Below are 15,656 nucleotides of genomic sequence, written 5' to 3'. Positions count from 1 at the left end.
CGCCCCGGGAGCCGCAGTCTGGGGCCGCCCCCGGGGCTGCCCCCGCCTCCGGCCCGCCCCCGGCCCGCCGCTCCATCCCGGGATGGGCCGGCCGAGCTGACAGTCGGGCTCGGCGGCCGCCGCGGGCGCATCCACCGGGTAGCGCCCGCCGCCAGCCGCCGCCGCCGCCGCCGCTCCTGCCCGGCGCCCACCTGCGGCGGCGGCTGCTTGGGGGCCGTGGGCCGGGCGGGAGTGGGGGCGCCGCCGTCGCCGCCGCCGCCGCCGCGCTGCGCTGCGCTGCGCTGCGCCGCGCCGCGCCGCGCCGCGCTCCGCTCCGCTCCGCTCCGCTCCGCTCCTTCGTTCCCTGCCTGCCTGCCCTCCAGGATGAGCCCGGAGTATTTCCTGCGCTCCTTGCTGCTCATCATCCTCGCCACCTTCTCGGCCAACGCCAGCAACTGGCTGTGAGTAGCCGCGGGCGAGGGGGAGCCGCCGCCGCCACTTGTTGCTTCCCCCCGGGGGCGGCCGAGCAGGTGCCGCGGGGCCCGGCAGCATCCCCCCCCCCCGCCCCCCCCCCGCGGGGGTCGCGCCCCGTCGCTGCCCAGTTTCGGAGCGGGGCGGCGGCGGAGCTCGGGCTCCCGGCCCCGGGGCAGCCCGCGGGGGGCTCCGGGCTCTCGCCCCCTCCGAGCCGGCGGGGCAGGGGCTGGCGGCCCGGCGGCTCCGGCAGGTGGGCTGCGGGGATGCGGACCCTGCCCGGCTGCTCGGCTCCCGCGCCTCGTCGAGGCCGCTCGCCGGCTCGCTTGAGGTGCATGAAAGCCCCCCCCCCCCTTCTCCTTTTGTTCTTCAGTCACTCAGTTGGGCTGCGCCGGGGAGCCGAGGTCGGGCCCCCGGGTCAGAGCAGGACCTGGGGCTTGGCGAGGCGCCCCGCGAGGGCCAGCGGTCCAGGGAAGGACTTGGCAGGGCCAGGGCGGCTGCTGTGGCCGAGCTGGGCTCACTCGCGCGCTGGCCCCGGGGACCGGTCGCAGGCCAGGCTGCGCGTGTCTTGGCCCCCGCTGCCCCCTGAGCACGGTCAAGGGGCCGTGGGGGGCTGCTGCGTGCCATGGAGGAGCCCGGTGACATTGGTTACCCGCTGAGCAAACACTGAAATAATGTGTAAGGTAAACAGGGGCGGAAATCGTTCTGGAAAATTCCTGCACATTTGCCAAGGCTGAGGGGCTGTCTTCTGGGGAGACCCCCAGGGCAGAGGGGACAGGGTGTGACAGCGCCTTCCCTCAAAGCTCTGAATGGAGGCACTGCTTCCTCCTAATTAATCTTGTCTTTTGGGAGACGTTATTTCCCCCACTCCCAGCGTCCCGGCCGCTGTGCTGGCAGGCTGAACTCAGACCCCGGTGCTCACACCGAGCAGACCTGCTCTCGGGCTGGGCGCATGGGCCGCATCCAACTCGCTTCCCCAGGCCTCCATCGGCAAGGGCAGGCACACCGCAGACCTCCGGGGAGTCCCCAGGGCTGGAGGCTGAGGCTACCAACACAAAAGCTCCCTGGTGGCTTGCACCTCTCCCGACACTCACACCCAGGCAGGCATGGACCCAGAAGCATGTCCCCTATGCTGCGCAAGGAGTGCTCTCTGTGATTCCCATCTCTCCTGCCTTTAGGTTTGGCTTGCTGGAGGCTGCAGGAGGTGGATTGGTTTTGGAGGATGCTCCCTACGGCTGGGGAAAGCTGGCACCAGGTCAGCAGCATTCTCCCGGTGTCCTGCCGATGGGAAAAGGTGCTCACCCTCAGGTAGCTGGCTGGGATGCGTTAGCACTCAGCCCTCCTCCCCCTGCTTTGCCAGATGGAGCGACTTGCGCTCCGCTGTCTCTAGCGAAGAGGTGGGTGGATCACAGCAGCTATCAAGGTGGTCTTTAAGCTGTCACGCGTCTGGTGAAGGTACATCGGAAAGAGTGGGAGCACTTTTCCCGCAGGGAGAAAGTCCCGAGGAAGCCCTGTGGGATGATGGCATGTCCCTGGGGAGGAGCAGCCCATGCTCACTCAGGACAGGCACGGCGAAGCACCTGGCGAAGGAGGGGTTTGGTGTTAAACCGCAGCGGCAGGGTCAGCTCCGCGCGGGTGTGTGGAGGGGGGATCCCGGCACACAGCTGCAGGGCTGGGGCTTGTGGGGAGAAGTGGGAAGACGAGGCAGGCAGGGAGGTTGCTTGCCGTGACGAGCGGGAGCGCTGTGTGCAGCCGGCCATGCTCGCAGCGCGACGGGAGCACAGCGCGAGGGGTGAGCGTGGGGGGTTCATCCACGGGAGAGCGGAGGGCTCATTCCTGCCAACAGGGGAGGAAAAGCAGATACATCTCAGTGTGTTCGAAAGAAAGGGTCAACTTTTTTTGATGTTACAAATGTATTGTGATAAAAGGATCATCCCCCGCTCAGTGCTTTTTATTCTCTGCCTTTAGGATTAAGACAATTCCCATTGTTTATCTTCTCACATCAGAAACAAAGGCTGCCGGAGGCAATAAACAGAGTTAGAAGGATCCCAGGAGTTATCAGATATTCAAGGAATGAGTATGCCTCGTATGTCTTTGCAAAGCTGCGCGTCTCATGCGTGTGGGCTCCGGCGTGCTCTGCTTTATCGCAGCGCTGCCTGGGTGCTGCCCGCCCGCGCCCAGCATCTGGAGGCCGGATCCAGCTGGCGCACGGTGCTGGGTGCGCGCCTGGCCAGGTGCATACTTCTGCACGTAGGTGTGTGCGCTGGGTGGCAGCGCACGGTGAAGTTTGCTTTTCCAGAAACCTGCTGGATTAGTGATTAAGCTCAGTGTGCCTTTCACAAGACGAGGCTTTTTCTAAAGCGTCTTTTGACCTGTCGGGACTCGCATTCCCCGAGCGCTTCGGAGACGCCACTTGCAACACTTGAGCTGAAGGTTTTCAGTGAGCCCAGCTCAGTGGGGTAGGGCTCATCAGGACCCCGCACAGGGTGCCCTCTGAGCCCCATCCCACCTAGAAGAGGACAGTGTCAGCGTCTCTGCCAGGCATCACTCTGCTGCCGCACGTTTTGAGCTGGAAGGGACTTTGCCAAATCTTTTCATTAAATGGGCCGAGATACTTTCTATCTGGCTAGGAAGCAAACCTCAGGTGTGTTTTCTCAGCATCTGAGCTTGGGGAGTTGCTGTTTGGCTCACTGCCTATCCAGAAAAGCTCTGACATCCAAATTTGAAGAGATGCTCTCTTCCCCCTTCCAATGAAAGCCTCAGACTTGCTTTTCCTCCTGCCTTTTGAGGCTCAGAGAGCTTTAAGCCTTTTCCTTAAAGCAGGCACAGAATTGTAAAGTGAAGTAAAGGGCTGTAGCTGGTTGTGCTCATGCATAAAGGGCAGGTACCTCTCCCTTCTGCATTTCCTCTGGAGGAGTCCGGGGACTTGTTTTACCCATGGGACGATCTCCAATACAAAGCAACTTGCATTTCATGGCCTCAGTTCAGCTCTTGAACCTACGTGTGCAGGAACGTGACTGAATTTGGAAGCATGTTCGGACAGAGGTGCGGCAACATCCTGGTGCTGGGGGTGTTCTCAGAGGGTTCAGCCAAGCACCCAGCACTGCACAGGCTGAGCACCTCTTGGAAGTGGCCCAGGGAGAGCAGGGCCCCCATTTCGGCAGGAGGTAAGGGGTGATTTATTTACCTCTTTGGGGGCTGGTGGGGAGCAGAAGCCCACCTGAAGAGGTGAACTAGAAAATATGCAAAGTGGGGGTAAATGCAGGTTTCTGTTAACTGCGTATGGCACTGGGGCTGCTGTCACCTGTAGCTATTTGGGTTGTTGGAGCAGTTGTAGCCCTGAGAGTCAATTCTCCTGCCTGAAAAGCTTCCAGAGGCAACAGCGCAGGGGTCCCTTATGGGTAGGGCCCTGGTTATCTAGCTCTCTGGAGTCATTGCAGCCTCTCTCCCTCTTCCTGCTGTTACACATCCAGAGCTGGCTTTGGAGGAGGCTCTCCGTGCACTCTGAATAGTATGAGATGTGGTTATGCTGCTGCAGAGCAGGGTGTGCCACCAGCAGCTCCGTCTACCCCCTATTTACAGGGGTTTAAAGCTTCCGATTGGGCTTGAGACTTGGCTTAAAGGGCCAGGAGCACAGCTGGGCTTTTAAAAGCCTTTAAATAATGAAACTGCCTATTCTTGGGAAAGCTTGGAGACCTTGCAAGCATCCTAACAAGCCTGGCTAAGCAGCTAATAGCAACGACTTTTGAGGGCTGGAGAGAGAGGGATAAAAAGATTTGGGGTTTCTGTAGCCCCCCCCTTTCATTGAACATCACAAGGTGCTTGACAAACACAGGGCCCGATGCTGTCTGCTCACCCCTGCCAGCTTTGCAGAGGGAATATTGCAGGAGCGGCCTGGGTAGCCCTATACACTAATTTTGTGCCGGTTTTGGGTCCCTGTGCAACGTAGGGGATGTAGAAGAAGCAGGCCTAGGTCCTCCACTTGCATCCCTCTGTTCTTAAAGCAGACTTGATTTTTAAGGTGAATCTCCCCAGCTTTGCTAGTGGAGAGTTTGCTTCACCTCGAGCCTGGTTGGGTTCCATTTTGCATGAGATTCTTCGCATTGTCTTTGTGACCCTCCCATTTTCCACCCAACGAGGAACCGGCCCAGCATTTTCCCAGTGGATGCCACGCTGCTGCAGCCCTGATTCAGCAGGTGCAGGTAGCTCCGGGGCAGATCTGCTCCTGCCAAGCCCTGCTCCCCTCCCCATGCGCTTTTCGGTGTGAGGACGGTGTCGGGAAGGTTCCCCAGTCACGTCTGCTCTGACAGCCAGGGCAGTGGATTGCACAAAGTGGGTCTGATGGAGAATTTCCTTGCTTCATGGGCTGCTGGGGGGCTGGATGAAGGGTTCTCTGCTGCAGGGGTGCCCAGAGCCCCTTCACATTGCTCTGGGAATCCTGCTGGGGCTGCAGGCACAGCACTTAGGGCTCCCCTGCCCGTGCGCTGCGTGGTGAATTACCACAGGGGGTGCTGGGGCCCTGCACGCTTATTCCCAAGGGATTTGGGGAGGCAGACCTAAACCGGCAGCCTCCATTGAATTGAATGATTCTTTTTTTCAATACTTAAAAAAAAAAAATAATCCTGTCAGTTTTAACAAAAGCAGCTAATTTTAGCTCAGCTATGAAAACAGACTGCCCTTAAGGGTTGCATCCTGCAGAGGCGAGAGACCTTTGCAAATCTCATCACTGAACTACCAGACAGTTTGGCTTGTCTTTGAGCTCTGCCAGGATGGAGGAGGGATTGATGCTCTCCCGCTCCTCAGTGAGGATGGGCATTGTTCTTTCCCTAGGGACAGCTCAAATAAAACTATACCCTAATCTTCAGGAGCAGAGCCTTATCCTAGGGAGGAGGGACATGGGTGAGATAAAGCTACCCTGTATCCTGTGGTGTGCAAAGACAGGATCTGGTCAGCTCCACGTGCAAGCAATAGCAAGAAGCAGATTTCTTCTTTGCAACGGTTTGTGGTGGATCCATGAGTCAGAACCAGGCTTTTGTATTGCAGCAAAAAAATGCTTATGCTTCTGTGCTGAGAGCTGTTGTCCTCTCAATTAATCCTTCCTTGTAGATGGAGGGAGATACATTACAGCCATTTGTTTGGGCTTGCTTAAAATGTGAAACTGCTGAGCAACCTTGCAGGTTAGCCATTTCCAGGAGGTTCTTCCATATTTCCTTACAAGTGCAACACCACAGGCTCTTACAATACTCGATTTTCTTTATTTTTAAAAATTTTTAAGCTGAAAGCCTTGCAAATCCACAGAAATCTCAATTATCCAAGGCTGCTTGAATGGCAGGCCCTGCTCTGGCTACAAAGTGCAGGCCACCTCTGATTGTCTCCAGGTGTGGGGTGCATGCCCCCCATTCCTGTGGGTGACCCCCAGCCGCATCCTCCGGGCTCCCCAGGAGCGGCTGCTGCGGTTTGCAGCTGGGAAGGTGCCGTGCAGCATCTGGCTGCCTCAGCAGAACTGGAGCCAGTATTGTGCTTTCATTAAATTACTCAGGGAAAAAATTAATTGAGCATCTTGGCCAATGGAAACCAGCCTGGGGTCTGTTGGAAGTTGGGTGAGATCAAACTAATCGTGAAAAAAGGGCTCCTCTCACCATGTGTTTGCAAATTTGGATTGAAATGAAAAACTTGTCAGAATTTCTCCAACCAGGTCTAGCCTGAAGCGCTGCACGAGGGGAATTCCCACATGGCTCAGACATGCGGCCCACACTTGCTTCCTCTTGCAGCCAGTCCTTGCTGCAGTGCTTAAGCACAGGAGTAGATCCTGTTGGCTTATAAAGGGAGATGCTGTAAAGGATGCTTCCTGCACAGCTGAAGTAGATTCCCAAAGTGGATGCTGCCCTCGGGGTTGGCTCAGCTTGCCATCCTGCTCCTCTCCATCACAAAGTGCAGGTGCTGAGCCAGGGCACCAGGCTGGCCTGGGACCCATAGCCAGGCCCCTGGCTGTCCCCAGGGGCTGGGGGGGCCACCATCGCCTGTGGCAGCTTGCTAGGGGTGAAACCACGTCCTAGAAGCTGAGGGGCACTCAGTGGAGAGTCCCTAGCTGGGCTGGAGCCCCGTGGGGTTCGCTCCCCGCCAGCCCTGGTCAGGTCACGGTGAGCGCGGCAGCCCTGGGGGACTGCTTTGGCAGCCGTTAATTGGAGGTGGAGATTTGGGTGCGAAAAACATGGTTTCAGTCAAGAGATGAAATGTGCAGTAACTGGCAGGAAGGACGGAGCCAGAGAGCTGCTTTTCTTCCAGGGAAGAAACCAGACAGGCTTTCGGATGACAACATTGTAAATCATGGTTTACATTTACAAGTGACGGAAAGGAAGGACATCTAATACCGGGGGGGGGGGGGGGGGGGACACATGTCCTGCTATAGGGCCACCAGCTGCACTGGGGCAGCCTCGCAGGTCTCCAGCAGCACCCGCCGTGGTCACAGGTGGAGGCTGGTGGCTGCCTTCCCTGCTCCAGCAGCACGGAGATGCTGAAGCATTTTTCTTCTCTCCTCTTTTCTTTTCTTCTCTTTTTTCTTTTTTTTTTCCCCTCCCTCTTTTCTCCTCTCACTTGTTTTGGCTGGAACAACCCCCTTATGGCCTTAGCCAGGCAGGTGGCCCAGGAGGGCTGGGTGTTTGCCGAGCAGGGCGAAGCTTCTGACTCATCTGACTGCTCAGCATCTCTGATAGGGGACCACAGGCCTGGCTGTCACCATCTTTAGGAAAATGTTCTCCAAATGAAATGACATGAGGAATTTTCACACCTGAAACTCCATTTCGGGTGTTTTTTTTTTGTTTGTTTGTTTTTTGGTTTTGTGCATGTGTTGTTGTTGTTTAAAAACCAAGATTTCTGCTCACTCCAGGACATCTGCTGCATCTTCCCCAAACTGCCTCTACTGAGAATCCATCCGTGACTCACATTTCCACACCTTTCCGTGGCAGGCGATCCCCTCCCCTCTCCTTCTGGCTCCACCTGCCAGCCTCTGCGGCAGAAATTATCATCGTCACTTTTATTTAAGTAGGGCTTTCTTTTTTTCCTTTTCAAATCTCCCTGGCTTTGAGGTTTCCCTGTTTGCCATCTCGCAGAGTGGATCAACTGCGAATACTTAAATTATGGGACTTCAACCTTGATCTGTATGCTGTGGATGGAAAAAAAGGAACGGCTTTCTGTCGGTTTTGTGTTAAGTCAGTGATTTTTAATAAAAGGAAGCTTGTTCTGTGAGTGACTTGTCTGGATGTAAAGGCAGGAGAAAAGAAATACAAATCTGATGATGAAGCAAGAAGACAAGACTTGAACAAATGACTTGGGCAGGAGCTACCCCTTGAAACATTCCTTGCCCAGTCTTGGTAAGGGAAGAAATTATGCTATTATTTGGGTTTTTTTCCACAAGCAGGGCTGTTCTGAGGCTGCCTGTGAGACTTAAATCATAGTCTAGAGCTCTGCTCAGCTACAGAGAAATCAAGAGGTGATATTGAGATGGAGATTGCGCTGAGACCTTGCAGAGGACAGCTTTGCTTTGGTTCACTCCTGGTGTGCTGGTCCTGCTGCCTGTGCAGGAAGGCAGAGAAGGCTTTGTCTGTGGCTTCTACCACCTCAATTCAGGAAAAAAAATAATTGGAGCAATGTCCTCGTTAAGGACCAGGCAACGTGCTGGAACAGGGCTTGTGTGCTGACCAAGGAGCATTGCAGATGGGTTTGGTGCCTCGCTCGGGCTCCACAGCCCTGAGGAACGCTCTGTGCATTGCAGGGTGGGAGCATCTTCAAGTGCTGGTGGGGGCAGAGCACCTTTCCCAGCTCTAATCTTGCCCTACAGCTGCCACAGAGAAGGGAAAGGCAGTGAGATGTTCCTGCATAGTGCCCCGAGTGTGACACAGACAGGTGCCACCTGAAAGCCTCGAAGCAGTCCCATACTTGACAAAGATCCTTCCTTGCATCCTTGACTTGACCTAGAGACTAGGGTTGGAGCCTTCCCCTCTCACCCCACCAAAAAGAAAGCCTTTTTTTGGAAAGCAGGGACGGTACCAGAGGGTGTGGGAGGCTGGAGGTAAGCTGGGAGTCTCCTGGGGCTGTGGCATTTCAGGCACAGCTGCCTTCATCCGCGGGGGGGGCAGGGGCCGAGGAGGAATGATGGGGGAGAGAGGCCACAGCATTGTTCTGGATAGCTTCACCTCATTTGCCTGCCTTGCAAAACAAATTACCAGACGTGCTCTTGAAGAACTGTATCCATCTTTGAAGCATCTTTGTCCTTCATTCTATCATCCCAAATACCATTAAATGCCTGTTGGGGAGGTGTCTTATCAGGCACATCTACTTGGAAAGGCTTGAAAGGCTCTTGTCATCCTTCTCTTCATGTGTACTTTGAATTTATAGCTCTACATTGCCTGGAGAATCCCATTGAGCTGGGAAATATATTAGAAAAGGAGATGGTGCTCTTATCTCCTTTGCTCCTAAGCAGAGCTGATGTTAGGTGCCCGCAGCGGGGCTGGGCACTGGCTCACCAGCAGGACCAGCCATGCTGCTTTCCAGGAGCTGGTTCCCTGCTGCAATAAATACTGCTTAAGTCATGGGGTGGGGGGTGGGGGGGCAAAATAGGCAGATTAGCACAAGGGGATGGTGCTGGAGGCAGAATCTGGTTTTCTTGTCTTCCAGGCCCAAAGCTGATCACCCGACTCGCGGTGTCTCAGGATAAATCTGATTGCGTTCCTGTGCACTGGCTTCCCTGTGACTTCCCGAAATGACAGCTGGGTGGGGGAACGAACAGGGCTGTCATGGGCTCAGCATCAAGTGTCCTGAATGATTCCAAGGGACATTTGCTGCCTTCATCTTGGCCCAGCCGCATGCAGCAGGGTGCAGAAGCAGCAAACATTGCTCCCGGTGTCCGGGGCCACAGCACGGCACCAGCAGCACTGCTCACATCGTGGGGCTGGCAGAAAGGTGACGAACCGTGGGTTTGCTCACTCGTGGTAGGGTTTTCAAATCAGCTGTGTGCATTAGGCAGTCGTGCAGCTGGTCCTCTGCAAAGACTGGGCCCTTACAGGAGCAGAAACCCTTGGGCAGAGCTGCTTAGCTGGTATAAAGGCTAGAAAAGAGCTTGGCTCTGAAAGCACAGCAGCCTGCCACTTCCCACTGTCCGAGAGGCATTGCATCAAGTGACCTCCACGCATGAGGAAAGCTGAATGCTTTTGACGGCTAGCCATGCAGACTCCCCACGGACGCTGCAAGCCAACCCAGCTTTCTCACCATCTCCCACGGCCCCCAGTTGTAAGCATGAAACCAAGCTGGTGAATAATTCTGCTGATGCACGGAAGAGAAAATCCTGCTCCCTCCTCCTGGGGCAGGCTGGCATGGCTAATGGGAGGAAGAGGCTGTGACAGCTTGATCTTGTGGCTGAAGTCAGCAGATCTGGCTCCTGGGACACATGGGAAGGCAGGAAGCAGGAGCCACTTTTGAATAGTCACTTCTCAGAGGCAAGCAGTGCTTCAAAGGCAAAATCCTTAGCAGGATGTCGTAACTTTGGAGGAGGAGAAAAAAAAAACAAGCAAACAAAAAACCCACAAGCTCTGTAGGGCTGAGAAATGCAGAGTCAAGGAATGAGCTTTCCAAAAAGCCTTCGCTCGGTACTCGCATCACTCAGCACGGGCGAGGTAGCAATGTGAGCTCTTTGGTGCTGGTGATTCCTGAAGATGTTAGAGCTCGGTGCGGTCGGAGGGTGCGAGCATGAGCTGTACCTGCCCAGGGATCACTGCCCCGTGGCAGCACAGGGTGCCACCAGTGGCAGTGGCACTCGAAGCAGGTGCCAGCAGCCACAGGAAGGAGGGAGGCGTCTGGGCACGTGCCTGCACCCGCACTAGCCTGGATAGTCTTAGAAAATCAGGGTTTATCCTACAGCCTGGATGAGTTGGGGGGGGGGGGGGTCTATCTTATAACCAGTCTGGGATCAGGCTGGGGCAGGAGGCTGAGCCTGGGAAACTGGCGCACATAGCGATGGATGCAGGGTGTGGTGGGTTGGGTTACTGTGGTGTGCAGTGCACTCAGCTGCTTGGTGGGGAGCTGCCCGGAGCTTGCGGGATGCTCACCCAAAAAGGGGCAGCTCTCCCTTCCCCTAATGCCACCACTGGAGAGCAACTCTGTAAGTCCTGCTGAGGATGGGGCCATGGAAAACTGAGCACGTGGCCAGTTCTTCGAAGTCACCAAATCCCTGACGGCCACGTTTGGGAGCTGGGTCGGTGCAGGAGGCGCTCAGCACGTGCAGTTTTGTCCCCAGTGGGCTCCCGGCTCCATCCTCCCCACTTCAAGCCCTGCTTGAACCCCAAGTGACAGGAAACCTGGCGGCTCCCAGAGGCCATCCTCAGGCGCTGGAGGAGCTAAAAGCAGGCTCCGGGAGGGAAGTGGTTTGGAGGGAGATGTTTGTCGGTGATGAGCACACTGCCACGCCGCGGGAGCCGTGTGGCAGCTGGAGCTGGCAGCCAAGTGGCTGTCCTGCTTGTTTTGGCTGACTTCGGAGACCTCTGGCTTTTCCTAGTAGCGCTTGGATGTGCCGGTACTCAGGAGACCTGACCGGGCACATTCAGACAACACCGAAAATATCCTCCATGCAGGCAATAGAGGCAAAGGGGAGTCAGCAGCTGGTCTCCCTAAGAGACAGGGGACCAGGCTGCCGCGGGATGGTTGTTTCGCTTGGCCTTGTTCTCTGCCATGCAGAAATGCATCCTGTGGAGCCACTGCAGTGGCACTTTTAAGGTGACCCAGGTGAGGGGATGACAGGCTTGGGTCTCCTCACCTCCTGCTGAACGTGTGTGCTCCCCGTAGTCCCTGCCTCCTAACCCGTTGCACTGGCTGTTGCGGCAGGTACCTGGCAAAGCTGTCTTCGGTGGGGAGCATCTCTGAGGAGGAGACCTGTGAGAAGCTGAAGGGCCTGATCCAGCGCCAGGTGCAGATGTGCAAGAGGAACCTGGAGGTGATGGACTCGGTGCGGCGCGGAGCCCAGCTGGCCATTGAGGAGTGCCAGTACCAGTTCCGCAACCGCCGCTGGAACTGCTCCACGCTGGACACGCTGCCTGTCTTCGGCAAGGTGGTAACACAAGGTGAGCCAGGCGGACACGCATGGGGTGCTGCAGCACGGGGGAGAAGCTCCAACAGCCCAGCCACGTCCTTTGGGCTGCAGGGGGGTTTCGTTTGCCCCCGAGCCAGCAGCTGCGGAGAGTAGGGAACAGCCCTGCACTGGGTCCTGGGACTCACAGCCCTTCCCTGGGCGTTGCAGCAAGGCTCTTTGGACTGTGCTGGCAGGAGCATATCGAGGCCCTTGTGGTTCCTCAGTTGCTGGATGGTTGCTCTGCTGAATCTTTTTCACACCCAGTGGGTGCCCATCATACGTAGGCACCGAGGAGGCATCAGCCCCAGGCATCCAGCCTGAAGCTTTTTCAAGGACGTGCCGAGTTCGAGCAGGACCGTAAGGTCGCTCAGTGGCCTCGTCTCCATCCTGCTGAGCCAAGGAGCTTTGCTCTGCAAAGCCACAGCTGCAGCAAGATGCTGGGTGTATTCGGTCTCTTCTCTGGGCAGCACCACAGCGGTGACTGCTGCCAAACAGCGCTGCTCTTGGAGCCATCTGCGTGCGAGGCCTTGGGAGGACAGCCCTCTGCCGCCCAGCGAGAGTAAAACACGCCGTGGCTGGACCCTCTTTGGAGCAGCATCGCCTGCCACCACCACGCTGCCAGCCTTCGAGGAGGATTTATGGCCAGGACAGCCCCTGGCCCCTGCGATCCCAGCTGCACACAGGCATCCTGGGGGCACAGGGCTGTGACCGAACCAAGCGAGGGCCCAGAGTCTCAGGGTGAGGAGCCAGAGGGGAAGGCCGCTCCAGCACCCCCAGAGATCTCCAGGGGAGCCCTTGCATGCCCTCGGGTGCCACCCAACCTCTGATGCACCCAGCACCTTCCCCAGCTCCTTGTTTGACTTTCTTCCCCTCGATGCAGGGGTGAAGATCTCTTCTTGTGAAGGTTCAGGACTGGAAATACCAGAAATACCAGAAACTAAAAGTCGCCTCTTTTTAGTCAGCCACAGCACAAACCGACCAACACGATCCTACCATTAACCTCGATTAACTTGGAGGCGGTTCAGTCCCACCGCTGGCTGGGCCCTCCCCAGCCACTGCTGCTTGGCCACCAAAGCCTGGGCTGCGACCACCAAAGTAGCTGCCCTCTGTCCAACTGGCGAGCCAGGGAGATTTCTGCCACCCCCCCCCTCTGCCTTCACACAGCTCTAACACACGGCTACCCAACACGCCATCCTCCCTCTTTGGAGAGGAGCTGTGTCCTCAGCCACCCTCGGCCTCAGAGGCTGGTGGGTGTTTGGGTTTTGCAAGAGCCGACAGCCACGATCCCAGGCCGTGCCACCCCGGGGATTTGTGTCCAGAGGTCTCCCCATGCAGATGGCTCAAATGAGCTCTTTCTCCCTGGGTACCACCACACTGGTAGTGCAGGGAAGTGCAGGGAAGGGACTGCTCCTCGGGACTGGGCTGTGGTAGTGGAGCTTTGTAGGCTGGTTTTGGAGGTGTCTGCAGCTCCGGGATTCTGTGCGCCAACGACAAGGGTCTGCAGCTGCAGGGGGCAGTCCTGGATATCAGGAGCAGTGCAGAAGTATAACTGTTTGGGATGCCAGAGGGCTCTCATGAAGGGGTGCCCTGCGAGCACCAGGCAGGACAGTCACCCCATGTAGGCTCAGGAGAGCTCTCCCCACGCTGGCGATGCAGCCTTTGCATCTCTCTCACTGCCAGGTTAAAATCTTACCCATCACATTCAGGTTTTAACCTTGCAGGGCAGTTCCCAGCTCCTTGGCCATTGCAAGACGGGGCTTTTGCTGCTGCAAGCAGCGTGGGTTCCTCTGCTGGGACTGGTGCGGGCTTGGGACCAAGCAAACATCATGCCTGGGTGTGGGGAGGATGAGTCCTGCATGTGGTGCCGCATCTCTGGGGAAGGGGAGACAGAGCAAAGGGCTCGATTTGCTAGCTCTGCATGCATGTTTTGCTAAGAGTCCATTTTCAGACCAGATTTTCAAGGGGCGTTATGTGCAACACCAGGGCAGGGAGGAATGGGGAGAAGAGGCGCATGCAGCAGCCGAGCCCAGCCTTGGCCACCTGGGTGCACAGCTTCAGAAAGCCCTCTCGCGTGCCTCGGCCCTCCTGCCACGTTTTTCCACCATTGTTTGTGCCGTTGCAGGGACGCGGGAGGCAGCGTTCGTCTATGCCATCTCTTCGGCAGGGGTGGCCTTTGCAGTGACCCGCGCCTGCAGCAGCGGCGAGCTGGACAAGTGTGGCTGCGACCGCACGGTGCAGGGGGGCAGCCCGCAGGGTGAGCACGCACAGGGCGGGAGCTGCGCGGGGATGCAAAGCAACCGAATAGGGCAATGCCCACTCTTGGGGGTGGTGGGCACCTTTAAGAGAAATGTTAAAAAAATAAATAAATAAATAAAAAAGAAAGGCACCTGGGAGCATAGCCCAAAGGATCTTGTTCCCCCCACCCGGGCCACCCTTCTCCGGCTTCCCCAGTCTGGTGACTCACACAGGCAGCCCAGCCTGGTGGAGAGCAAGACAGAAGGGGGCAGATGAGCAGTATTTTAGCAAGAGCAGAGTTGAAAGGGATGAGCAAGGCAGGCCAGCGTCATCTGTCTCACCCATGCCCTGTGCCTTAGGCTTCCAGTGGTCCGGCTGCTCCGACAACATTGCCTACGGCGTGGCCTTCTCGCAGTCTTTCGTCGACGTCCGTGAGAGGAGCAAAGGGGCCTCTTCCAACAGAGCACTAATGAACCTCCACAACAACGAGGCAGGGAGGAAGGTAATGGTGAAGGGGCACCCGGGCAGCCCAGCGGGGTCTGCAGCCACTGCTTGAGTCCCTTTGGCTTCACTTTTAAACCCCGTGTCCCGCAGAGCCCTGTCCCCTTCTGTCCCACCTTCCTGCTGCATCTATCCCGTGCTGACCATCCTGTCTCCTTTCTCATGTGTGCTCCTCCAGGCGATCCTCAACAACATGCGGGTGGAGTGCAAGTGTCATGGCGTGTCGGGCTCATGCGAGTTCAAGACGTGCTGGAAAGCCATGCCCCCCTTCCGCAAGTGGGCAACGTGCTGAAGGAGAAATTCGACGGCGCCACGGAGGTCGAGCAGAGTGAGATCGGCTCCACCAAAGTGCTGGTGCCAAAAAACTCCCAGTTCAAACCGCACACGGACGAGGACCTTGTCTACCTGGACTCCAGCCCTGACTTCTGTGACCACGACCTCAAGAATGGGGTGCTGGGCACCAGTGGCCGGCAGTGCAACAAGACCTCCAAGGCCATCGATGGCTGTGAGCTCATGTGCTGCGGTCGGGGCTTTCATACGGACGAAGTGGAGGTTGTAGAAAGGTGCAGTTGCAAATTCCACTGGTGCTGCTCCGTCAAGTGCAAACCCTGCCATCGGGTGGTGGAAATCCATACGTGCCGGTGATGCACAGAGGGGAGCTCCCGTCCGTCCCCCTCTCTAAGTGACCCTGCTTCTCTCTTGCCCCAGGGCCAGGACTGAGGAAGTGGCCCAGACGCTGCAAGGAGATTGCAGCTCTTTACAGAGACAGAGCCCCAGAGGAAAACAGATTTTAAAGAAAAAAAATATTTAAAGTTAAAAAAAAAAAAGCAATTGTTGTATTTTTGTTTTGTTTGTTTGCTTTATTTATTGCTGAAGCCAAAGCCCCGCAGTGGCCTCCTGAGCCAGCAGGGACGTGCCTGATCTCACCAGCTGGCCGGGGACCTGCACGATGCCTGCTCTTATCGGACGAGTTCCCGCTGCCTCCGGAGCACTGCGAACGGGCGATGGCTAAGCCGAGGCTGGCGTTAGGCACTCAGTATCTTCTATCACAATGATTTGTATTAGTTTAAGGCATGCACTAAGCAGCCCAGAGCACTGCTTGGCTCGGCTGAGCCTTGAGAGGCGATGGAGTGCAACCAGTATGTGCAGCTGCGGGCATGGCAGGGGATGGGGAGATGGCAACAGGGTGGCACTGTCCCTGGGTCTTAATGGCAACACAGAGAGCCCATTTAGAGCTACGAGAATATGGAGGGGACGTGGCACACTCCTGTATGCCCTTGTTGTGGGATGCTGAAAGGCCTCCTGGGCAGCGGCTAGCTTTTGGAGCAGCTCTGGCAGCCGCTGTGATTTACAG

At 56.9% G+C, this 15,656-nt stretch overlaps 1 protein-coding gene across 1 annotated transcript; it reads left to right on the top strand.

Moving 5' to 3' along the window:
• Window positions 1–260: 260 nt before the first annotated feature.
• Window positions 261–15,141, top strand: WNT4 (Wnt family member 4). Its single transcript, XM_040533954.1, is given in 6 exon segments — window positions 261–440; window positions 11,323–11,558; window positions 13,689–13,820; window positions 14,161–14,303; window positions 14,481–14,577; window positions 14,580–15,141. Coding segments are annotated over 6 exon segments (1,053 nt in total). The 5' UTR covers window positions 261–363; the 3' UTR covers window positions 14,948–15,141.
• Window positions 15,142–15,656: the final 515 nt, after the last annotated feature.

This window comes from Cygnus olor, chromosome 21, assembly GCF_009769625.2.
Source record: "Cygnus olor isolate bCygOlo1 chromosome 21, bCygOlo1.pri.v2, whole genome shotgun sequence".
Classification (NCBI taxonomy): Eukaryota; Metazoa; Chordata; class Aves; order Anseriformes; family Anatidae; genus Cygnus; species Cygnus olor.
Note: the sequence above shows the minus strand (reverse complement) of the source record. Positions and strands in the feature narration are given on the sequence as shown.